The sequence below is a fragment of the Bos grunniens genome, chromosome 4 (assembly GCF_055505025.1).
Source record: "Bos grunniens cultivar Pamir isolate PY7600 chromosome 4, Bosgru_T2T1.0, whole genome shotgun sequence".
Taxonomy (NCBI): domain Eukaryota; kingdom Metazoa; phylum Chordata; class Mammalia; order Artiodactyla; family Bovidae; genus Bos; species Bos grunniens.
In genome coordinates this window covers 7,959,634-7,983,301 of record NC_141168.1, presented here as the reverse complement: position 1 = coordinate 7,983,301, position 23,668 = coordinate 7,959,634, and the positions used below count along the sequence as shown (strand labels likewise).

At 54.1% G+C, this 23,668-nt stretch overlaps 1 protein-coding gene and 1 long non-coding RNA gene across 2 annotated transcripts; one reads left to right on the top strand and one right to left on the bottom strand.

The window, feature by feature from the left end:
* The first annotated feature begins 428 nt into the window (after nucleotides 1–428).
* On the top strand, nucleotides 429–4,113 carry LOC147373522 (uncharacterized). The gene is made up of 2 exons (XR_015161958.1): nucleotides 429–2,799; nucleotides 2,970–4,113. It is a non-coding gene; the product is annotated as an uncharacterized LOC147373522 (long non-coding RNA).
* Nucleotides 3,516–20,892, bottom strand: PDIA4 (protein disulfide isomerase family A member 4). Its single transcript, XM_086395095.1, has 10 exons — nucleotides 20,739–20,892; nucleotides 15,301–15,478; nucleotides 14,162–14,367; nucleotides 12,018–12,156; nucleotides 11,383–11,588; nucleotides 11,120–11,278; nucleotides 8,353–8,504; nucleotides 5,888–6,041; nucleotides 5,468–5,701; nucleotides 3,516–4,758 (listed from the first exon to the last, which is right to left on the bottom strand). The coding sequence occupies exons 1-10, from the start codon at nucleotides 20,824–20,826 to the stop codon at nucleotides 4,343–4,345; spliced, it is 1,932 nt and encodes a 643-aa protein (XP_086251221.1). The 5' UTR covers nucleotides 20,827–20,892; the 3' UTR covers nucleotides 3,516–4,342.
* Between the last annotated feature and the right edge of the window lie 2,776 nt (nucleotides 20,893–23,668).

Genomic DNA, 23,668 nt, shown 5'->3' with positions numbered 1-23,668 from the left:
TTCAGCATTTCAGGGGCTGATGTTCTTTGTGTACCAATTTCCTCTTTCCGACCCAGGGGATCACATAGCAGGTCAGATGACAAACACTTAGGAGAAGGGCTGTGACTTCTTTAACCAGAACACCCACCCTCCCCGGAATTCCCACACTCCAGGAACAAAGCTAAACCCCGGGGAACACGTCATCGCATTGGAACCTTATGAATACTCTGCAAAGGAGGCTGTGTCTTTACCTTACAGATGGGAAAACAAACTCTGAGAAGAGATAAGTAAGTTGCACTATGTTACACAGCCCAAGAGCAGAGTCAGCTTGGATTGCTGCTTTAATAACTCGGAATGGAGGCTAGTCCCGGGCACCTGTCATCAGTCTTATACAATCTGGTACTATTTATTCCTTCTGTCTGTATCTCTTCAATTTCCACATCTCCTAGGTATACCACCGAGACAGTGACCGTTGAACGTTCCTTCCTCAAAACTCGTGCAAAACACAACTCAACTGACCCAAGTCATTGCGCCATTTTCTTCTGAAACTGGAGCAGTTGTGGGAAAAAGAAGAGGTGACACAGATGCTCTAGCTGAGATGCGACAGCTGATGAACCAAACAGGCTAACTGTAAAAAGACATTGTTTGAGAAAAGTGGGGAAATCCGGACAGGTACTGGATGAAGTACTGCTTATTTTCGTGACTGTGATAAGGCACTGAGGTTCTGTAGGAAAATGCTTTCTCAAATGTGTCGGGATGAAATGACTTGTCCTGGCTGTGTCATTAAAAGAGGGGATATGAAAATGTAGCCCTTGGAGTTGCAAAGAGTCGGACACGACCTAGTGACTGAACAATGAAAATGTAGCAAGATTTTTGTAATTGTTTTAGGTGGATGATGAGTAAAGGGCATTGATTATATAATGCTCTTCCTTTCTGGTGTATGCTTGAGAAGTTTCCTAATTAAATAACAAAAAAGTTGATTCAGACCCTGGATGTGATACCCATCTTCTCAGGTCCACTCACTCACCCGCCCCAGCTCCTGCTGGCCCCCGACTGTTAGAGCCACTCGGTCGCAGAGCAGCCTCGCTCCTTGCAGCGGCCCCGGCTCCCCTGCTGCTACTGCACTGGCTGTTCTGTAAGGGATGTGCCCCATTTGGGGTGGGGCACAAACCCCAGGTCTACCTTTGCAGACGCGCACCCTCTTCCCTCCTTCAGCTGTAAAGTGAGCACGAGGGCGTCTCCCTCACAGATCACTGAAGTGGGATATCCAGCAAACTGCTAGACACAGGGCCTGGCTTTGCTAAATGTCCAATAGATATTGCCTATGACTCCCACGATTACTCGATCTGATCACACCACTTACCTACTTAAAACCATCAGTGCGTGCATGCTCGGTCATGTACGACTCTTTGGGGCCCCAGGGGCTGTAGCCCACCAGGCTCCTCTGTCCATGAGATTTCCCAGGCAAGAATACTGGAGTGGGTTGCTATTCCTTTCTCCAGGGGCATCTTCCCGACCCAGGGATGGAACCCGAGTTTCTCCTTTGTCTCCTGCACTGGCAGGCGGATTCTTTACCACTGAGTCACTTGGAAAACCCCAAACTATCAGTTCAGTTCAGTCGCTCAGTCACTCTTTGCGACCCCATGGACTGCAGCATGCCAGGCCTCCCTATCCATCGCCAACTCCCAGAGTTTACTCAAACTCATGTCCATTGAGTGGGTAATGCTATCCAGCCATCTTATCCTCTGTCATCCCCATCTCCTCCCGCCTTCAATCTTCCCCAGCATCAGGGTCTTTTCCAATGAGTCAGTTCTTCGCATTAGGTGGCCAAAGTATTGGAGTTTCAGCTTCAGCATCAGTCCTTCCAATGAACACCCAGGACTGATCTCCTTTAGGATGGACTGGTTTGACCTCCTTGCAGTCCAAGGGACTCTCAAGACTTCTCCAGCACCACAGTTCAAAAGCATCAATTCTTCGGCGCTCAGCTTTCTTTATAGTCCAACCCTCACATCCATACATGACCACTGGAAAAACCATAGCTCTGACTATAGGGACCTTTGGTTCCTTACAAATTTCTGACAAGGTCAGAGTCCTGACTTCCTGCAAGAGGACCCCAGCACAGGGCCCCGCGTCTTCCAGCCTCAGCTCCTCTCACATCCCTGCTTCCCTCGTTTGGCATGCGGCTCGGTGCCTCTTAGCCTCTGCACCTGCTGTCTCAACCTGGCAAGGTCTCACGCTCCCCTGGGCTCTCGGGGCAGCCTCTCTGAAGGGCAGGCTCCCAGCTTGGACTCCCCGGGCCAGCTTGTCTCCACCCTGGCTCTGATCACACTGGACTGTCATCAGTTGCCTTGCCAGTCCCCTTCACCAGCCTGTCAGCTCCCTCACCAGCCTAGGGTCAGCTCTCCCAGGGGCCTGCTCTCTACAGTCAGTACAAGATGACCTCACCCCATCCTCCATCGGGCCACTTGGCTTCCAGACTGAGTATCAGAAGCGGATAGATACTTTGACTTCTGCCTCAGGGTGTTTGCATTCACTGTGTTAAAGTCTGCTGGGCTCCTCTTAAAAGGGCAGATTCCGACTCGGCAGGTCCGGGGCCCAGCCCGAGACCATGTGTTTCTGACACACATCCGGCAAATGTTTCTAGTCCCAGGACACGCTGAACTGACTCCCTCCCACCCTCTGCTGGGCTCCAGCCAACTCATCCTCGGGTCTCAGCTCAAACTCCACTCTAAAGGCCATCTCGCCCCTCCCAGCGCCCGGGCCTCCTCTGCAGTCCCACGTGCGCTGTGTGAAGTCTCCCCGACCAGCACCGAAGTCCAGGTGAGCTGCATGAGTGCCTCTAGGCTGAAGGACAAGGTTCAAGCCCCGCATCTACACTGCCTCATGTGAGCTTGTGGCCCAAACTCGGGGATGGGGTGGGGTGGGTGGGAGGAGCCCTACTCATCCACCTGTCACACTGGGGGACTCACCGGATACCCTCACCCGCCCAGTCCACCTTGGCCAGACTCAACTAGCAAGCGGATCATCTGGGAAGGCTCATCAGGACTGCCCCTTCCCGTGCGGGCTGCCCTCCGCCCTGCCGCGCCCAGCTCCTGCAGCCAACACACCAGCCTCTGCTCAGAGCAGCCTCCAGCTCACCTGTTCTTCTATCAGCAAAATTAGGAGCAGGTGAGCGCAGACAGCACACCTGGGTAATGAACTCCCGAGTGAAGCTCTCATCACACAAATCGTGCAGAGCTCTGAGGGCCGGTCCAGCTTCCCATCCCAGCGGGTGCCCCCCGCCCGGCTCCAAGACACACACAGAGCCTTGTCCTCCACCACTGCCCACCCGCACACAGGAGCAGGGCCCACCGATGGCCTCGCCCGGGTCAGGAGCCCCCACCCCCAGACGTTCACAACTGGGGTGAAGCCACACGCACGCTGCAGGGTGGGCGGGCTGGGAGCCTCCCCTCCAGGCCCAGACCAGGTTTCTCCATGTCCAGGGCACCGAGACCCTGGGACAGGATTGTGTTCTCTAAGACAGCGATGGACACTTGTTTTCAATCATTTTTTTATTCCACCACGTCAGCCTACCTACCCTATCCTTCCTGCCACCCCGAAGTCTCCACTTGGGCCCTGGCTCATCTCGCCTCGGCCACGGCGGTTCTGAAGGCGGTGCTGCTAGCCTTAGCAGGGCGACCTCTCGGAGGCTGAGCCTCAGGACCTGGCTTCAGGGGCCTGGGGGCACCTGCAACAGGCTCCTGCCCGCGGTCCTCGGTCTGGGAGGAGAAGGCACGGTGATGTCCACGCCTGCAGAGATGCTGCTTCTCCCGGTCTGGCGGCGGCTCAGAGTCGGGCCGAAATCACGTCCTTGGCAGGGCACCTGGTGACCATTCTCACTTCGTGCCCCGACGGGAAAAAAAAACAAAAACCAGCAGTCCCATCTTCAGCTAACAATTCCTCAGAAGACGATCAAATAAAAGGCAAAAGGCAACACAATTTGGCAAAGGTTTCTTAAATTTTAAATTAAAAAAGGAAAAAAATGCACACAGAATTCAACTTGCCTGCTTTGAAGAAATATATTAAAGATGGTGAAAAGTTAAAAAAAAAATCAAACCCCAAATAACAATAAAAATAGATGTCTCCTCTGTAAAATTCTGGACTAATCTACTGAGTCATTCATATCTATTTAGTATTCAGAGCATGAAGGCAAAATACCAGAGTATAAAAAAATTAAAACACAAAACTAACCAAAACACTTTGACATACTGCCTGTGAGCAAGCCCGCCAGGCTCGCAGCTGGCGTGGGCCCCGCCAGTGACCACTGGAAGCTTCGCTGGGTCCGGTCCCTCCCGTGCTCGCCCTCTGCAGACCCCCAGGGCCTTCAAAGTTCTTCCTTGGTTCTGCTCAGCTTTGTGGCATGTTCTTCTATGAACTTGCTCAAATGCTCCAGGTCTCTGTTTCCGTCCTCAAATTTAATTGGGTTCTTTTTGTCCCCACTGGGGGCGAAGTAGATGGTGGGGAAGCCCTCGACTTTGTAGCGGTCGCTGGTGACGTCGTTGGCCGTGGCGTCCATCTTGGCGATGACCAGGTTCTTGTGGCCCTTGTACTTCTTGCCCAGGGAGGTGTACACTGGCTCCAGCTGCTTGCAGTGCCCGCACCAGGGCGCGTAGAACTCGATGAGGACGTCCTTCTTAGGGTCCATCACGATGGAGTCGAAGGTCTTCCCCACCACGACCTTGACTGGCCCCTTGTTGTTCTTGGGCACCGGCTGGGATTTGATGACTGGCTTCAGTTTTCCTGCCAGGGAAAGCAAGCAAGGGGGGGTGTGAGAGCCGAAAGGCCAGCCCCTGGTGGCCACGACTGGACCAGGCAGGGAGGTTGGCCCGACGTGCAGGAGGCTGGGGCAGACAGACATCGCCACGGCCAGGCTGGGCCTTGTCTCCAGAGCCCAGCCCCTGGTTCTGATTCCCCCAAATCCTGTACTTTCCAGTCCCTGCAAAGGCCAGAGGGGGTGCAGATGACCAGTCGCACCAGAGGCCTAGCAGACATGATCCTCTTTCAGAGGGGCAGTCACAAGAGAGGCTGCCAGTACAGAGGGGTCACTAAGAGGGCAGTGTGCAGGCTGGAAGCCTCGGCGGGCAGCAGACTGAGCAGACAGGATGGGCAGGGAGGTCTGCCCACCTAGCGGGGGCAACAGCAACCCTGAGCCACGTGCCCAGTCAGATCAGAAAGACACTGCATTCAAGGCCAAAGCAAGTTTACCACATACAAGAAACTTATCTGTTGCACTTTAATTTTTAAAATAAGGTTTTTTGAGATTTCTAAGACACCTGTTTCTATTACAAAAACAGAGAAAATGGAGCAAAGAACAGGGATTCTCCCATTCCCATGCTGTGCACCCTTGGGTCCAAGAGGAAGCACAGGCCTGGGTCCCAAAGACAAGCTGGCAGGGGCTGCAGAAGCAGGGTGCGGGTGTGGGGGTGGGGGTGGCGGGGTGCGGGCCCACCTTTCTTGAAGGCGGTGACGAAGTCGCGCAGGGCGTCGGCATCGAAGTCATCGGGCTCCATGGCAAACCTGCGGCCGCCCTCATCCAGGATGGCCGCGTTCACCTCCTCCCCGCTCTCGCTTAGCCCCAGGTCCTTCAACTCCGTGGCGAAGTCCTCCTCATCGGCCACGGCGAAGGTGTACTCGGGGAAGTCCTTGGCCACCTCCAGGACCTTGTTCCGCCAGAACTGAGTGGCTGAGAGGGGACCGAGGGCTTGGGCTCAGGGCTCCGGGGGCTCGTCCCTGCGGCTCGAGGAGGGCCGACGGGACTCCCAGCTGCCCCCCTGATCAAGCGGGGAGGGTAGGCGGTGGCAACTCCCCCGGGAGGAGGAGGAGGACCCCCGAGGCCGTCCTAACCCGCACTCCCCAGCCCGGGGCTCACCCGCGCGGTAGTCGAAGCTGAAGTCCACGCTGTAGTAGACGACCACCAGGGGACGCCGCGTGTACCGCTTGGCATCAGCAGCCTTGCGGTGGCCAACCAGGGGCAGCGTGTGCTTCACCACGTGCTCCGCGATGGCCGCGGCCTCCGTGGAGTCCTGCGAGAGAGGGGCAGGTGAGGCGCAGCTGTCTGCCACCGGCCTGGGGAAAAGTCTGCCCCTAGGGACGTCACGGGGCTTCCCTGGTGGCTCAGAGGGTACAGCCCAATCTCTGGGCCGGGAAGATCCCCTGGAGGAGGGCATGGCAACCCACTCCAGCACTCTTGCCTGGAAAATCTCATGAATGGAGGAGCCTGGCAGGCTACAGACTATGGGATCACAAGAGGCGGACACAACTGAGCGACTTCACTAGGGACATCACAGGGGCCCTACTCCCCCAGTGAACCCCAAGTGAGCCTCTCGGGTAGCCAGGGCGCCCTTCCCTCTGGGTCAGGGCTGGCTGACCAGGTCAGTTGGGATCTGCTGGGGGGAGGCCTGGCTCCCGGATGACAAAGGTGCGAAGGTGAGCTGAACTGGGCACAAGGTCTCACGTTCCTCTGGCTGAACCCCACAGTAGCCTGTCGGGGACACTACAGGATGAGATGATCAAAGTGGCCGTTGGGGCTCTGGGCTCTGCCTGCAGAAAGCCCACCCCTGACTACTGGTGACAGAAAACCCGGGGGGCCTGGGGAAGAGCAAGGGGCCAGACACCTGCACCACAGATGCGGAACCTGAGGCCTAGGAGGGTGAGGCCATCTGCTCAGCAGGAGAAGTGGTGGATGACCACCTCTTTCCCCTAGAGTCTGAGTCCCATCTGGATGGACGGTCAGGGAGGCAGCAGGGACAAGACACAGAGGGCAGTGGGGGCCTCTCTCATCAGGATGGCCCTGGACCACCCGTCGCAGAGAAGACAAACTCCGGGGGCACCCAGGACGTATGTGCTCCACAGCGGAGCACTCAGCACCCACGGGCCCAAATGGGAACTCAATGCCTGAGCCCTCCTCACTCACGTCTGCAGCAGACTGTCTCCTCACCTCCAGGCTGTGTGTGCTGACTTTACATCTGGCTTCATCTTATCCGTCCTGCCCTTGTCTTCCCTTTGTCCTAACGCCTAGATCCATTTTTTAAAATTGCATGTTATGTTACGTAAATTTTTACAAAGCAGCCCTTAAATAATTCTGGGGACAAAATTGGTATATAAATGATACCAATACATTAATAAAAAATGGTGAATGTAAGATCAGGCTGAAGCAAAAAGAGCAAAGTAGCAGTGATGTGTTTAACAGACTGCGGATCTCAACCTTTCAGGGTCAGGGGCCCCTTCGAGAATCTACTGAAAATTACAGACAGACCCCTTCCCTGGGAGCAGGCACACCACACAGAACTGTGTCTGGTTCCCATGGCCCCCAGATCTCAAGTTCATCAGGGCTCCTCTGTGGACCCAGAGTCAGTATCTCTGGATAACAGAAAAGAAGCCGGAGGGGCAGGCGTGATGAAACCTCTCCCGTATGTCTTGGCTGGGGACAGAGCACACCTGCCCGTCACTTTAGTCTCCTCCTAAACGGCTGTGGGACCCTCTAGGCGTTAGTTCACTTCTCTGCATCCCAGTCTCTGCTTGTCAAGTACAACATCTGAATTCAAGATGTAAAGTCAAAGTTGCTTGGTCGTGTCCGACTCTTTGCGATCCCATGGACTTTGGGAATTCTCCAGGCCAGAATACTGGAGTGGGTAGCCTTTCCCTTCTCCAGGGGATCTTCCCAACCCAGGGACCGAACCCAGGTCTCCTGCATTGCTGGCAGATTCTTTACCAGCTGAGCCACAAGAGAAGCCCAAGAATACTGGAATGAGTAGCCTATCCGGTCTCCAGCGGATCTTCCCGACCCTGGAATTGAACTGGGGTCTCCTGCACTGCAGGCGGATTCTTTACCAACTGAGCTATCAGGTAAGGTTTCCTCCAAATGAGAGGATCTGTTCCATGGAGCTCATGGCCCCTGGGAAGCACTTGGAACATGAAGTGGGACCCAAGCTCACCCACCCCTCTTGAGATGAGTGTGTCACCTCTTTAGGAAGACTGAGAGCGGGGAGGCCCCAAGGAGGAGGGAAAGGCCAGGTCCACAGGCCACACCCACAGCTCTACCCAGTGAACAGAGCAGCATGTCAGTGCTTCGTAGTCCTCAGCACCCAGGCCACCTGCCGGCGAGTGAGGCTTCTCTCCGAAGGAGCAGCACGGGCTGGCCAGGAGCTGGCCCGTCACGAGGTGTGGAGAGGGGGCCACCCTCCTGCAGAAGCAGGTGGAGCTGCGCCAGGGCCTCAGCCCCACGACCCACTGGGCGTGTGAGGACCTCCCCCATCCCCGCCACCCCGTGACCCTGGCCTGACCGAGAGAACTTCAGGACGATCGGACGCCCCGGGGCTGGCACCCCTCACCCACCTTGATGTCCATCACGTAGCTCTTGGGCTCATATTTGGACTGGAATTTCTCAGGCTGCATGACGACCAACTTCCCCAGAGAGACCTTCAAGAACTTTGCTATTTCAGTGCTGAAAGTGTGGTGGAATTTGTAATCCTCTCTCAGGCTGTTAGCTGAGGAATTGAACGATAAATAACACACAATTTATTAAACTGCTTAAATGATTTAGATTCAACTCTACCCACATCAGCCAAACCAAATGCCCAGAAAATGGTGTAATTAACCATGAATGCTGTGTGGATAATATCCAGAGCTTAGACACTTGAAAGGAGTTTGGATTAAAAAACCTGGTATAGATGTAATACTTTAAAATCTATGTATATCTGAATTTATTTTTAAAATAAATCTGAAAAAAAAATGAATAAAAATAAACAATCAGAACCTTCACAGAAAAACTTCATCTCTCGGATTGACTGTGGTCTCTGACGCTGAGAAGCACATTAACCCAGACCGCCAGCCTGACCCTCCTGAGTCTGGCTTGAAAACCCTCCGTCTGCTCAGGAGCTCACTTCTCAAGTGGCCAGTTTGGGCTGCAGTTTTTCTGCTCTATGGATATGTTGTGCTGTACTCAGTTGTGTCTGGCTATCTGTGACCCCACGGACTGTAGCCCGTCAGCCTCCTCGGTCCATGGAACTTTTGCGGCAAGAATACTGAAGTGGGTGGCCACGTCCTCCTCCAGGGGATCTTCTCGACTCAAGGATTGAACCTGCGTCTCTTGAGTCTCCTGTATTAGCAGGCACATTCTTTACCATTGTGCCACCTGGGAAGCCCTACGTATTTTAATTTAAATTTCGGGAAACTCTCAATGCAACCCCATGGAGATACTCCAGAATGGAGGCTGGCAAACTTTCTTAAGGACTGGACAGGAACTGTCTCAGCTTCGTGGACCCCATGGTCTTGACAACTCAGCTCTGTGCTGACTAGCGTGCTGTGTCCCCAGGGAACTTACAGAACCAGGTGAGGGCTGGGTTTGGCCCGTGGGCCAGCCTATCAACCCCTGCCCTGGACCCGGCAAGGGCACCACCTCGGGCCTCCTGCTCTGTCCTCACCAAGGCCTCCGATCCACCCTGAGCAGAGTCTGCGGTCCCAGGAAGGTGGGCCTGTGACTGGGTTACCGAACAGGCAGCTGAGGGCACGGCACGTCTCAGGGGAAGCAGGGAGCAGTCTGGACAAGCTCAGACAGACTTGGACTCAAATCACAATTTTGGAGCTACTAGCTGTGACTTGAGGCCTGCCAGCTACTCACCACCCTGAGCCCCAGTCCCTCCTGTAGCAACAGGTCAGGGAGCTCTCAGACCACCGTTTAAGAACAAAACAGCCACCCAGAGGAGTGTTGCAGGTCAGTCTCCCACCTGTTCTAAGCTACTAGACACGTGGGTATCTGTGATCAAGTGGCCATGGAGGAGACAGCATCACCTCCAGAGCTTCCTGCCCGGCCCCCTCGCTCACAGACCCCATCCTCCTGCCAGGACCCCCTCTGCTCCTGCCCTGTCAGCCCTGTGTCCCTGGGGCGGTCTCTAGTTCCTTCCCCAAAGTCCACGCACCAGGCCCCGTGACTGTCACCCCTACCTGAGCCTAACCTGCCCAGCCACAAGGGGCCACAGGCATCAGACTGGATATGCGGCGGCTAGACGGGCAGCACTGGGGCCCCCCCAGCCCTGAGCACCAGCACCCACGTATTGACACGATCCCTGGGGATCTACAGGCACCCAGATGTGAGGGCTGGGGCTCCGTGGCTGCCTGTGGCCCTGGGTGGACGAGGGGACCCCCTCTGCAAGTTTTTAGAACAGCTGGATGACCCGGTTCCTGAATCAGTGAAGACTGAGGAAGCACGAATGGACTTCAGCCCCACTGTAACTTTTACAACGTCAGTCTGCAACTGACACATGCACAGCTGGGACCGTGCGGCACAAACATTAACACTAAGTGGCAAGCAGGGCATTTAACAGATCACGATTACGACTTCCAAGTAGAAAACCAAGCCGTTGTGGCGTGTATGATGGGGTGAGGGGTCCAGGGGACTCAGGAGCTGCTGGGGAAGACCAGGAGGAGCCTGCCTGTCCCCCAAAGACCATCTTTGGTTCATCACCCAGGGGCCATCCAGGGCGGCGAGGACCTGGCCCCCATGGGGCACTGCTGAGACGAGGTGGTGGTTAACTTTGCCTCCCAGACCAGCCTCACTGGGCACTTGGCATCACCGGGCACTTGGCTGAGCACTTCCACCACTTTATCTCCACTAATGTAACAACCTTCCATGCAAGACAGGTCTCCCTGTTGGCTGTGAGATCTGCGGGTTGACCGAGTCACTGACTGCCCACTTGGGGCGGCTAATCACCCACAGAACAGGGACTCCAACCCAGGTCTGATGCAGAAACCCTCCTTTCTGGTCAAGACCCTCCCCTGGCAGCGGGGCTGGCTCTGGGAAGGGGCCCCAGCAGAGGAGGGAAGGAGGTAATGACTTTGGATGAACTTGACAGGGCCCCTGCCCTCCTTTCAGACCCAGGAAGGAGAGAGCACAGCCCTCTCGTCTGCTTCCTGAGAGATCGCATCACTCACGTGCAGTTAAGGCAACCGAGAACCAATCCCCAACCCCAGAAAGGAAAGCCCGTTCCCACATATGCAATCTCGATCCTTCCTCAAGCCTAAATCGACGCCCAGGGGTCTTATACAACAGCAGCGGCCCCAGAAGGCCTGGGCGCGGGCACGCTGGCCTGAGACCCCTCCTCACCCGCATCCTGGTACAGCTGGTAGGCAGGGTCACTCTCCGACTTAAAGACTCCGACGATGATGACATCGTCCCTGTCCTTCAGGAACTCCTGGACCTGCTTGAGGGCCAGGATCTGCTTGGAGGGCGGCCCGGACTGCTCCATCATGTAGTCGACGATCCCTAGAAGCAGAGCGCACGCCTGAGCGGGGCTGGGGGCTCGGGGCTCCGGGGCGCCCGGAGGTACTGGGAGATCCCCGCACCGAGCCCAGAGGCGGCAGCCCTACCGTATTTTTCCCGTGGGCCGTTGTAACTGAAAGCCTTCCCCTTGCGGAAGATCTTCAGGGTGGGGTAGCTGGAGACGTCGAACCTCTTGGCGAGGTCTGTCTCCGCTATGGCGTCAACCTTCGCCAAGGGGATCGGGGGAGAGCTCTTACTCAGCTCTTTGGCGGCCTTTTCATACTCGGGGGCCAGTTTCTTGCAGTGTCCACACCTGCGAGAGTGAGCAGCTCTGTCAGGAGCCTGTTTCAGAGTGGACGCAGCCTCCCAGCTACAGGATGCGCAGACACCCAGCCTGAGTTCCCGGGTGACTTGCAGAGATCTGCCAAGCCAGAGAAGCCCCCAGGCAGTGTGGAAGCCTGACATGGGCTAAGAGATGCGAGAGGCCATGACAGTTCTGTTGGTTGGACAGCTGGAGGGGGGAGTTTCAACCTATCCTATCCCCCAGCAAAGACTCTAAAACCACCCCTCCCAGCCGCGCCCACTTCACCTGGTGCACGGTGGGCACTTGGCACCTGCCAGCTCCTCGGCTGGCTCTGCCTCACGTGCAGGGGTCTGTCTCCTGCCACCCCTGCCCCGAGCTGCAGCGGGTACAGGATGGGCCTAACCAGTATCTGGTCACGGGAGACCGACACCATCTTACCAGGGAGCATAAAACTCTACCAGGATGATGTCGGCATCATTCACCACTTCATCGAAGTTGTCCTTGGTCAGCACAAGTGTGACTTCTGGTGGAGGCGTCCAGTTCGGCTGGGAGACCTCTTTGACCTTGGCCACAATTTCTGGAAGAAACCCCACAAGACCAAGCACGTGAAGGCCCCTGGCTCCAGGGGAAGGTGGAGAGGGTAGGGAAGAGAGAACATAGGGCCACAGAACAGGACACGCTTGATTTCCTGAAACCCAAGCCCATCTACTGCAAGGAGACCAAACCAGTCAATCCTAAAGGAAATCAACCCTGAAAAGTCACTGGAAGGATTGATACTGAGCTCCAATACTTTGGCCACCTGATGTGAAGAGCTGACTCACTGGGAAAGACCCTGATGCTTGGAAAGATTGAAGGCAGGAGGAGAAGGGGGCCATAGAGGACGAGATGGTTGGATGGCATCACCGACTGAATGGACCTAAGTTTGAGTAAGCTCCGGGAGATGGTGAAGGACAGGGAAGCCTGGCGTGCTGCAGTCCATGGGGATGCAAAGAGTCGGACATGACTGAGCTACTGAACAACAAAGCCCATCTATAGCCAGGGCCCCTCCGCAGTTTGGGGACCATGGTGAAGAGCCCGAAGGTCCAAGGTTTCCAACCACCACCCATCACATGTCCACACACACTGCTCAAGGCAGTCTAGCCCAGCCTGATGAATGAGACTGTTAAGCGCACCCCGAAAGGTCACCTCGCAGTGTTCAACCGCATATGCCTAGTAATAGTTTGGGGAGCATTCCTCTCAAGGCGTACAAATACATCTGTGTTTAGACACGCACACGGAGCACTGGCACGTTACACACAGCATAAAATTTAACTGAAGTTGAAAAAAATGGGAGCAGCAGTAGCTCCAAGGCCACCTAGGCTGCACCAGCATCGCCTGCGAAGCAGTTGCAAAAAGGCCCACTTGTGGCCTAGGTGCCCGGAGACTAAATATATGCTCACAAAGCACTTCCCAAGTGGTTCTCAGGAGCAGCGGCTGCCCACTGTTTCTCTCCCTTTGTGGCCCTGAAATCTGCCCAGGAGCCAGGTCTGAGAAGCACTGCGGCGAAGCGCCAGCTTTCAGACTGGAGCGCGAACAGCAGTGCCTCCTGGTGCAGGCAGACTGAGGCCCGGGGCGGGGGGGGCCTCAACTTGGGGGAGCCCCTTCTGAAGACACATGGGAGGTCTGGTGCCCAGGGAGCCCGCTGCGCCAAACACTGCCCTCAAGATGCCAAACCGGACCACGTTCCTAGCTGTGAGGTGTCAAGGGCAGACCAACCCCCACACACACACACACATGCCTGCCTGCAAAGGTCAGACTCTTGAATGGCTCGAAGCGAACCTTGAGATCAAGTCCACGTGACTCACGCTCGGATGAGGAGCCCAAGGCCCAGCCAGGGGGGCCCTTGTGGGGGACACAGGGCTGTGCGATGGCAAGAAAGACCCCAAACCTACTCGGTGCCATGCCCACTGTGCCACACTGGGAGTGGAAAATGCAGCAGAAAGCAATCTATTTTTTTTAAGCCTTCAAAATGCTGAAGGCTACCACGGTGTTATCTGTCCATTCATTTAATGAAACTGATGTAGTGCCTGATGCGAGCCAGGTAGAGCTCCAACAGGCCTGGTTTTAGAAATGCCACCTGGCCCCACGCACCTGGTTTTAGAAACACCAGTGGTTCTGTGAGCTCTGGACCCATGGGCTTGGCCAGCCCTGGGTGCTCATAAGAAAGAGACTATTGAGATGGACCTGACGCTCACTGAATCAGAAGCTCTGGGCGAGGGCTCGGCAGTCTGTCTCAGAGAGTCCCCCACCCTGGGTGTCAGGCCCAGCTAGACGCTGGTCCACAACACTAGCGAGGCCCGTGGCCTTTAACACAGCGGCTCCAGATCTTGAATTTCACGGCTGTCAAGTGTACCCCCTTCTTGTCCAGGACAAGCTTATTCTGATCAGAGTCACTGCGGACGTTCCAGCAGGTATTGCTGCCAGTCCACTGGGCTGGGCTTCCTCTCTGTTATCCAAGTTGCCCTCCCCTCAACCCCTCCCCTCTCCCTTCATGGGGAAGGGAGCCCCGGCCCCCACTTCCTCTGGTGGCTCCAGGCCCTCACCTTCCTGGGTCCTGGAGCCCTCGTAGTCAACCTCCTGGCCCTTCTTCAGGATCTTGATGGTGGGGTAGCCACTCACGTCAAACCTGCTGGCCAGCGCCGACTCTGAGGTCGCGTCGATCTTGGCGACAGGGATGGGAGGGTCGTTCTCCTTCAAGGTGGCAGCGATTTTTTCGTATTCTGGAGCAAACTGTTTGCAGTGCCCGCACCTGAGAATGAGATTTCAGGGCGGAGAAGCAGGTTAACTGTACCCAAGGAGGCTTAAATCCAGCTGTATGCACAAAAACTGGGGCACTGGAACCAGAAACGTTTGCGGTTAGCGAGAAACGCGAAACGGGGGAGGCTGAGACGGCCCGAAGTCGAACAATCCCAGGGTGAATCCCAGCTCCACCGAGGGCAGGTACTTTCAAGATCTCCACACCCCCACGTGAAGAGAAAACTCTGCCTGAAAGACGCTGTCTTTTCCGCTCGTCTCAGACGTGGATGCGCTACAGGACCAAGAGCGATGTCAGCGTTCTGATGCTGACGAGTAAGGGTGTTACTGCCACTTAGAAATGAGTTTTTCCATTTTCAGTTTTAAGTTCCAATGTGGTAACTACTGATAAACGTGACCCACATAACAAGCTAGCTGAGGTCCTCAGTATTTAAGGGGTTAAGGTGTCCTGAGACCAAAATGCTTGAGAACACATGATCTATAAACCAGGAATGAGGTAACTTCACAGGTTTGCCCTGAGGACTGTTTAGAGACTTTATACGAAGCATCTCATACTATGCTGGTCAGACAACATTATGTATATCTTGACTATTTTTTCCTCCCAAGTGGACTGAGGAGGGCAGGAGAAAGCAAAGACAGGATTATGAGACGGAAAAACAGCAGAAGAAAGGTGAGAGAAGGAGCCCAAGAGTCACCACGAGCTGCCCGATGAGGGTGAAAGATGGGAAAGGGGGGCCGGTCCCCACAGGGTCCAGTCTGCGTGCAGCTGGGCGGAGGAGGGGCTGAACCTGCACCAGGGGACGCATCTGTCACCCCCGCACGGCTGTGTCATCAAAGCTCATGAGCCACCCGCAGCTGCAACTAGCAGAGGACGTGTTCACGTTTTTAACCAACTAGACCTGAAACGAGTCAGGGCGCGTGTCCTCACCACGGAGCGTAGAACTCCAGCAGCACCGTGTCTTTGTCGGCCACAAAGTTATCGAAGTTCGCGTCGTTTAGGATCAAGACGCCGTTTTCCTCCTTAACTTCCAAGTCATCGTCGTCGTCATCGTCATCCTCGTCCTCCTCCTCGTCCTCCTCGATGGCATCCTCTTTGTCAGAAGAATCTGTGCAGAAAACACCCAGGCAGGTTAGGAAACTGATGACCTTCCTCCTTAAGTCTTCCCAGGACCCCACACCTTCAAAATGGTCATGAGTCCTGAGTGGTCCCTGAGGGTCACCACCACGAGAAGAGGCGGTGACCGCGGGCCTCCCGGAGCCCATACATCTGCATGTGGGGTGGGCACCTCAGATTTCACTTAAAGGGAGGTGATGGCTAAAAGATGGTGAAAACTAACTACAGGTCTAGAATTTAGTCTAAACACTGCAGCAGGACTTGGGGGTGAGGTGGGACCGGCCCCCACTCAGATGGAGCCCCCCGGCCCAGCACAGAGAACCCTCCTTCCCGGCACACAGGTCTGATCCGCCCTGTAGCAAAGGCCCTCACCCACATCCAAGCTGTGTGTTCGGGCTCCTCCCTTTGTAGGTCCCCCCACGTCCGTGCTCAAGGTCCAGGCTAACTTCTACAGACATGTTCCCCTTCCTCACCCTCTCTGCTTTCCACAGGAAAGAAGGACTTGCCTCCAAGATCCCATCCTCGCCCCTGCGGATGACTGCCTGGCCCCCCAAATCAGTACAAACAGGAAACAAATCTTGGTTCTCAACTCTTTCTCCCTGGAGGTTACTCGGGCTGACTTTGTAAGTAAAACATGATTCCCCACCTCCCTCCTCCACACACCAACCTTTCCCTGAAGGATCAGAACACCCATGGGGTATTTTTTATGCATATCTCCTAATCCGAGATGGATTAGCAGTCCATCATTCATAACGAAAAGCTGAGAACCGCACTTGTTTCCTGTTAATACTTTTGTGGGACACCTGGAGGCAAAGTTCTCTTCCCCAGAACACAAGAATATAAGCACATCTTATCACCAACAAGGCTCGACTGGATTTGCTGCTGAACTACAGGTATGGAAACCCTGAACGGCAGCTCTCGTTACCCAGGTTCCCAGCTGCTTCCACATCAGCAAACAGAAATGCAGGTAGCACGATTTCGTCAACTCCAAAGGCAGAACGTTTCAAGGGGCCCATTACTTCTCTTTGGAGATGCTTCCCGGGAGAGAAGCCAACACTGACAGCGGGGCTGACGTTAGGGCTTGAGAACCCGCCCGGGGACCCGGGAGCCCCGTGGGACTTGCCCTATCTCAGCACCCACGTCCCCAAACCAGACCCACTGCTGCCTCTGCAGCTGCTCAGACACGCCAGGGGCTGCTCTGGGCAGGGCGGCAGCTTTGCTTGTTATCATCAAGATCTACCGACCTGTACACTTATTACCAAAAACAAGCTGAAAACCCACCCCGCCCCCCTGAGCCCCACTTCCCTCCACACTTGTCCCTTCGAACACCCACAGCTTTTTCCTTTCACAAGCCCCTGTCCTCCACTGTGGGGGCTGGAGTACACAGCTCTAAAATCCAAACAGAAACGCCACCAACTTGAGAAGGTGCCTGTGTACCCTGGGCCAGGCTGCTTCCCCGGCCCCCCATTTTCTTCCTACCCTCCCCGAGCCTGTCAGCATGCCCACTTCTCCAGCCACCTCGCCACCTCCCTCCTCCACAGCGGGGGCCCTGCGGGCTGGACAGGCCTGCAGAAGCCCCAGACCCCCAGCGCTGTCAGCGGGAGGCTTGGGGAGAGCGATGAGAACCAGGTTCCCTGGATGCAGAAGGGGCAGGACCCAGAGGAAGACAACCGGGCTCAACCCCATCTCCACTTCCCAGGCTGGTGGCCTAAGCTCATTTCTTTTTTCCTTTAAATTTATTTATATATATTTTTTGGCCACGAGGTGAGCATTTGGGATCTTAGTTCCCCCGCCAGGGATAGAACCTGCAGCCTCTGCATCAGAAGCTCAGAGTCTTAACGACTGGCCCGCCAGTGAAGTCCCAGGGAGATCTAAGGACCTGATGCTCTTGAGAACCTCTGGGTTTACACCCACTGGCTCCGGGCTCCTGGTACTTCTAGGAACACTACCCACAGCAACTGGGCAGGGCAAGTACCAGCTGGCCTCTGTTGGCCTGTGGAACCCTAATACCAGCTTTCCAAAAGGCTGGGCCGACGGCCCCTCACCTGAAAGTCCCACCTGAAACGGCCTGCATGGGGACCGCAAACCCAGGGGCTCAATGCGGGGGGGCTGTTCAAGGTTCTCTGCTCCGGCCGGGGTCCAGGACGCAATGTACGCCTTGCCCCAGATCTGGGAGCTGCTGCGGGCAGTGAGGAAGGCCTCAGGGCAGCGCAGCTGCCAGGGTGCTCAGCTCAGCCTGAGAATCAAGCTTATCTGCAGGCAGATGGAAAGACTGGAGGAAGGCTGGAAAGAAAGCTCAGAACTTAATCCTCTCTTCAAGCGAGGAAACAGCTTGGGGAGGAAGAGGGACTCGGCTGCCAGTTCAGTGCACAGAGATAAGGCGAATTTTATAAAAAGGAAAAGCTAAGAGGTTTCCGACCTAGCCCCAGCCCACAGTGGTCTGCAGCACTACAGCGATGGGGTGCTCACGGTTAAATGGGGACCATGAGTTATGCTGTGACAGAGCTCCTAATAGGGAACTCCTTTATCGAAACTTTTTTAAGAATGGATTTTCATTCTGCATTTTTAAGGACAAATAAAATGACAGAACGTTCCCTACATAATGAAGGATCCTCAAGCACATTAAGGCACAGCCCCCACCTTCCGCTGCTCCCCAAATTGCCAACAACTCCCAGGGTTGACTCCTCTGCATCTGGAGAGGGTGCTGGCTCCGTATTCCCCCGGACTAAACGCCCCCACCCCCTGCATCCCAACAAGGAAGATATCTCACAGTTTAATGGGGAAACCACCTCTTACAGGGCTCCACTTTTAAAGCTGGACACTCTAGGACAGAAGTATATGCCCAAAGCCTCCCAGCCCCTTCTGGAAGGGTGCCATCCTCCTCAGAGCACCCCTCCTCAACAGGCCTCCAGCATCATCTCTGCACGCTGCTGGGCCCATCCGCCAAGGCCACTTCCTGAAATGCGGGCCCCTCCTAACCAGGTCACTGCAACCCAGTCCACTCCCAGCAGGGCACCTGACAACGCCGGATCCCACTCAGCCTGGACGCACGCCACTTCTTCCAGCATCTCCTCACCTGCATCCTCAGCCGGCGTAACAACAGACTCAGGAATAACATCATCTAACTGATCATGTTTCATGGGCCACGCACTGTGCTGAGCTCTTACACAACGCTCTGAGCCCCTCTGGGGAAACATACTACATGCCCTTCACCAAAGAAGACACAGAATTTCAGTCACCTGCTCAGGAGCACAAGGCTACTGAGGGGAGGGTCTTGACCACTCAACTGCTATGCCTTGCTGGCCCATCAGACTTTCTTCCCAGGATGCCCTAAGTTTTTTTAACCTTGTTTGATAATTACTTCCCAGAAGTGAAAAGCAGGCAACGACCCACATCAAAATATCTCCTTTATACTTTTCTGGTTGGCAAGATGTGAGAACAAGTGAGAGGCCTGACAACCGGAGGCTCACCCATCAGGGCTTAAGTTCTATTTAATAACCGTTCTTGGGGGCACTGATGGGCCCAGACACCACTATGCTGTTTGAGTCTGACATGCACAAGAGGCAGGAAATTCCCAGGTGGTCCAGTGGGTAGGACTCCACTCATTGCAGGGGGCACTGGCTGCATCCCTAGCTGGAGAACTAAGATCCCGCAAGGGGTGCAGTGCAGCAAAAATAAATAAAATGCACAGGAAGCAAAAAAGAAGGGGGGAACCCCTTAAGACTGGGACCATCTGGGGTAAAGGGAAGTGTGGTCCCAAAATAAAATCCACAGGAGGAGTTACCTGTGACAGAAGCTAAATGTGAAGGGCGAGGGATGGGAAAGAGTCAAGGTAACCACTAGAAGCCCCACTCCAACCAATTGACCACAACGATCCCCAGGCTCACCCTAGAGGCAACTGCCTCCCAGGGTCTCCAGTGCATCAGTGGCCTGTGACAAATGACAGACTCAGTCATCCTAATACCCGTGATGTCCATCCACGTCTGCCACTCTTCCAGGCCCCTTGAGGCTCCCCGAAAGACAGAATCATCTGATCGGAACCAAGACAAAGCTACTCTGCTATGTTCCAAAACTACCATCCACCTCCACTGGTCCTCAAACATTAACGAGTCAATGAAATGTGTTTAAAATGCTGACCTGAGGGCCCACCCTTGCGTTCTTCCGGTTGGGTATATTCTGGGACTCCGTATTTAAATAAGCACCGGGCAATTTGGATAAAGGTCCCAAGACACACTTATAGGTGACACTGCTCTCTGGTTCTTGTGGGCAGGTGTTCTTTTCACCAAGCGCTGGTTTTCAACTTCCTTTTCTGTGTGGGTAAAGACTCTTGAATAAAACTTGTATAAAAGTTACTCAATCTGGAAGAGTATAAAGTTCGCACTTCCCTTACACACTATCTGAAAAGGGGGGTTATTTATATTGGAACAAACTCAAGAGGAAAAAACACTCTAGTTATGCAGAGAAACGCCAGAGGAAGGAGTTAAGGCCAATAATGTGCCGTCCTGTTCTCTAGCAATAGCAGTCTTTTCTTAGGTTTTCTAGTTCTCAAAGTTCTCACACACCACTTATTTTTAGCTAGCCGATTCCAAAGAAAAATGCAGGACCGATGGCTGGTAGGAGCGAACGTTCCTCCCAGAGCCGGCGCTTTATGGGCAGAGGCCACACTGAGCCCTAACTCCCGGACCTGGCGCAGTGACTAGCACATACAGTCGGTGCCGAATACATGCTTGCCGAAGTGCTACCTACCTCCAGTTTCCAAAAGCCATCCCTTTCCCCCTCAAACCAGAACCCTCGAGTTAACTTCTATCCAAACCTACAAACCACATTTTTCAGGCGTAAAACGCTTGCTGCCCGCGGCTGTCCCCAGGGCTCCCATTCGGGATGTCACGCCCTCGCCCTGTTTTGAAACCAGCGGCCCCCTCCCTTCCCACTCCTTGGGCATGTGAACCTCAAATGCTTAACCAGTTCCCAAGCTCCCCTTCCCAGGAGTGGGCAGTCAGCCTGGACCCGAGGAAAATCGGAGCAGAATCAGGGCGAAGGAGCCAGCGTGCAAAGAAGGCACTTTACACCCTCTCCGCGGTCCAAGCCTCGGTGGCAGCCCCGGCCTCCTCGCCGCCCTCCTCTCCCGGAACTCCCAAGCGATCCTGTCGCCCCGCTACAACCTTCCAACTCCAGCAAGTCGCTGGTCCGCGCGGCGCCCCCACCCCGTAACGCGCGGCCCGCAGGCCGGGCCAGACGCCGCCGCCGCTCACCTTCGTCCGGGGCCCCGGCGCTCGCCACGGCTAGCAGCTGCGCCAGGGCCAGGAGCAGGACGAGCATCCAGGCTTTCCGAGGCCTCATCGCGGTGGTGCTGAGCGTGGCCTCCTTGCACGAGCGGCCACTGGGCGCTCCCGAACCTCGGGCTCCGGTCTCGCGGAGCCCAGCGAGAGAGAAAAACCGCCCCGCCCCCGCCGAAGACCTCCCTGGCAATTAACTGGAGGGCGGGGAAAGACGCGGGCTGGCCAATCCCAGTCCGATCTGGGGCGCGGGCCCCGAGCGCCGCGGTGCGCGTCCAAGCTCGGCGGCACCACCCTCCGCGTGGAACCTCCTCCCCGGCCTCCTCCGCGCGCCCCGCGGCTCGCGCGTTTAAAGCTCAGAGCGCTAACGTGAGGTGCCCCCTTCTGATTGGCTGCTCCGCGGCCTCCAATCAGCGGCTGCCACTCGGTTTACCCGGAGCGCACAGGCTGAGAGAGGGAGCTGGGGAGAACAAAGGCGGCGGGCCGGGACCCGAGGGGCGGGGCCGGGCTACGCCTCGGGCAGCGATTGGCAGGCAACGCGGCGGGCGGGGCCTGGGAAGCGCGAGGTGGGCGGGGCTCCAGGCGGCTGAACAGGGCTGGAAGAACACGTGTCCTTAGCGGAGCTAGGGGCAGAGGGGACATCTGAGCTTACCTAGGGGACCCCGCGAGGCTCAAGGGCTAAGCGGAGGAGGGGCCTGAACTAGTCGATTGGTGGGAGAGAGAACGGGACTCCCCAGTCGGCTCCCTGTTCGTGATCTTTTTGATTTCTGCTTGAGCGACTGAAAGTTTGCGTTTCTTTCCTGGATTAAAACACAGATTGGCTTTGAGGGCGGGGTAGCTTGCAGTAAAAGTGAATCCAGAACTAGGGTTTGGGAGAAACCTTCTTTCTAGGGTTTTATCTAGGAAAAAGCTATCAGGTGCGTGTCTAAACTTGGCTTCATGCCATCAATTTCTCTCCTGATTTTCTGCAAAACTGACATATCGGATAGGCAGTATAGTGGTTTATAGAATTCTAACTATAGACTTCAGGTTTTCCCTCCTGACAATTTAAGAGGAAAAAAACTAGGTTAAGATAATGACTTTTGTATATAGAGCCGCGATGTGTCTCGGGGTTTGAGGTTTCTTTAACACCTGGAAATTCATATACCTAGAGTTACAGAAGACAGGTCAAAAAACAAAACTGGAGAGTCTAGAAGTATTTTTCTGTGTATATAGATTGTCAGGAAGAAAGAAAGCTAACTACTCAACAGGCTTTAGCAGTTAGAAAGTTTTATTAAATTTAACGAATTTCTGTCCAACTACTGAATCTGATAGTACCCCTCTCATTTTTTGTAAGGCAGGAAGACATTACTTAATTAACTTCAAGGACAGGGTGAGTATGCACTAAGTGATTTGTCAGAATGCTATGCATGTAGAATATCAAACAGTTCAGTATCATTGTAAGAAACTCTTCAAAAAGATAGTGTCCCAAGCCAGAATTTTTATCTTTCTTGGTAGTTTCCTCTGAATCCTTATGAAACTGAGGATTTTGAAACCCATTTGTCCAGATGTGGCACAAATACCACCAATTTCATTAAGACCCTTTGTTGATGCAAGGTATGAGACGAAACCTCTTAAAATGCCATATATATATATATTTATGTATACACACACATACATGAAATCAGTATTGTATTACTTGTGAGATTAAAGTAATATTTACTTTTTAAAAAAACATTTAGTGTATGACAGAAGCTTACTCAACAGCAAAACATTAGTTTATCAAGTTGAAAAGCTCCTAGGTTTTTTCTTTATCCCCAAATCTCATCCAATTTGGTTATGGGAACAAGTAAGCTGGGAGAATCTCTGTTCAGGGAGAGAGATTTTCCTGATTATCTCCAAGATCCTCATAGCCAGTTGTGAATAAAGGAAGGCTTCCACAAAGAGCTGGCTCCTGGCTTGTCCCCAGGGCTGCCATTTAACAGTTAGCTTATGTTTACAGTTAAATTTGAACATGTGCTTCAAATGCACTCTCTAGAGAAGTGGCCTCTGGGAAAATAATCTTCGCCATCTAGATAGTCTCCAGGTGGATCTGTGACAGTGTCATCACCAGCTTGGCACTTGTGTCAGTTTTCACAGGCCAAGAATATATAGTCAGAAACCTGTAAATTGAACCCGGGCAGCTGCACATCTGCATGCCCTGAAAGCACGAGGCCAACGATCCATCTCTTGGGGACTTAACCCCTGTAGGATGAATCTGTTTCTTCTCTGTGCTGGAGAAATCAGGAATGGTCCTGACTACCCTCCCGTGGTTCTGATACAGTTCTCTTTCAGGAGAGAGGGGAAAAGCTGAAGTTTTTGAAAATAAAGGGATTCATTTGCAGAAAACTCTGCCTCTTCAGGCAAACACCACTGTAGCCAGAGATACAATTAGCATGGACTTTTCTACATTTTTAACTTAATATCACATCATACTCATTTCCCTCATGTTACCTTTTTTTTTTTTTTTAAGGAACTGAGCTCTTTCTAGAAGGGTCCACCCTGACTCATGAAGATGAGACACTGAAATGAGGTCATGCCCACACTCAGACTTCCTTTAGCTGCTCAGGCAGTTACCTGAGCATGCCTACCATATTCCTTAACTCCATTTCTTGCATAGCTGAGACCTGGTACCAGACTCTGTCATTCTCTTTTAGGGTATAATGTTATTCAGCTGCTGCCAACTTTTATTGCATCTTCCAATGATTTGTGTATTTATTGCCCTTAATGTGATTCAAAATAGCAAAATGTTCACACATACAGGAGTGGCCAACCATTGAGAATAAGACTAAGCTGACATTTTTGCAGGAGATTGTGACAAGACATTCTTTCCAAGTTTGCAGATACAGGTAACTTCCACGGCCATTTTTTTGTTAAGCCAGTGGTCT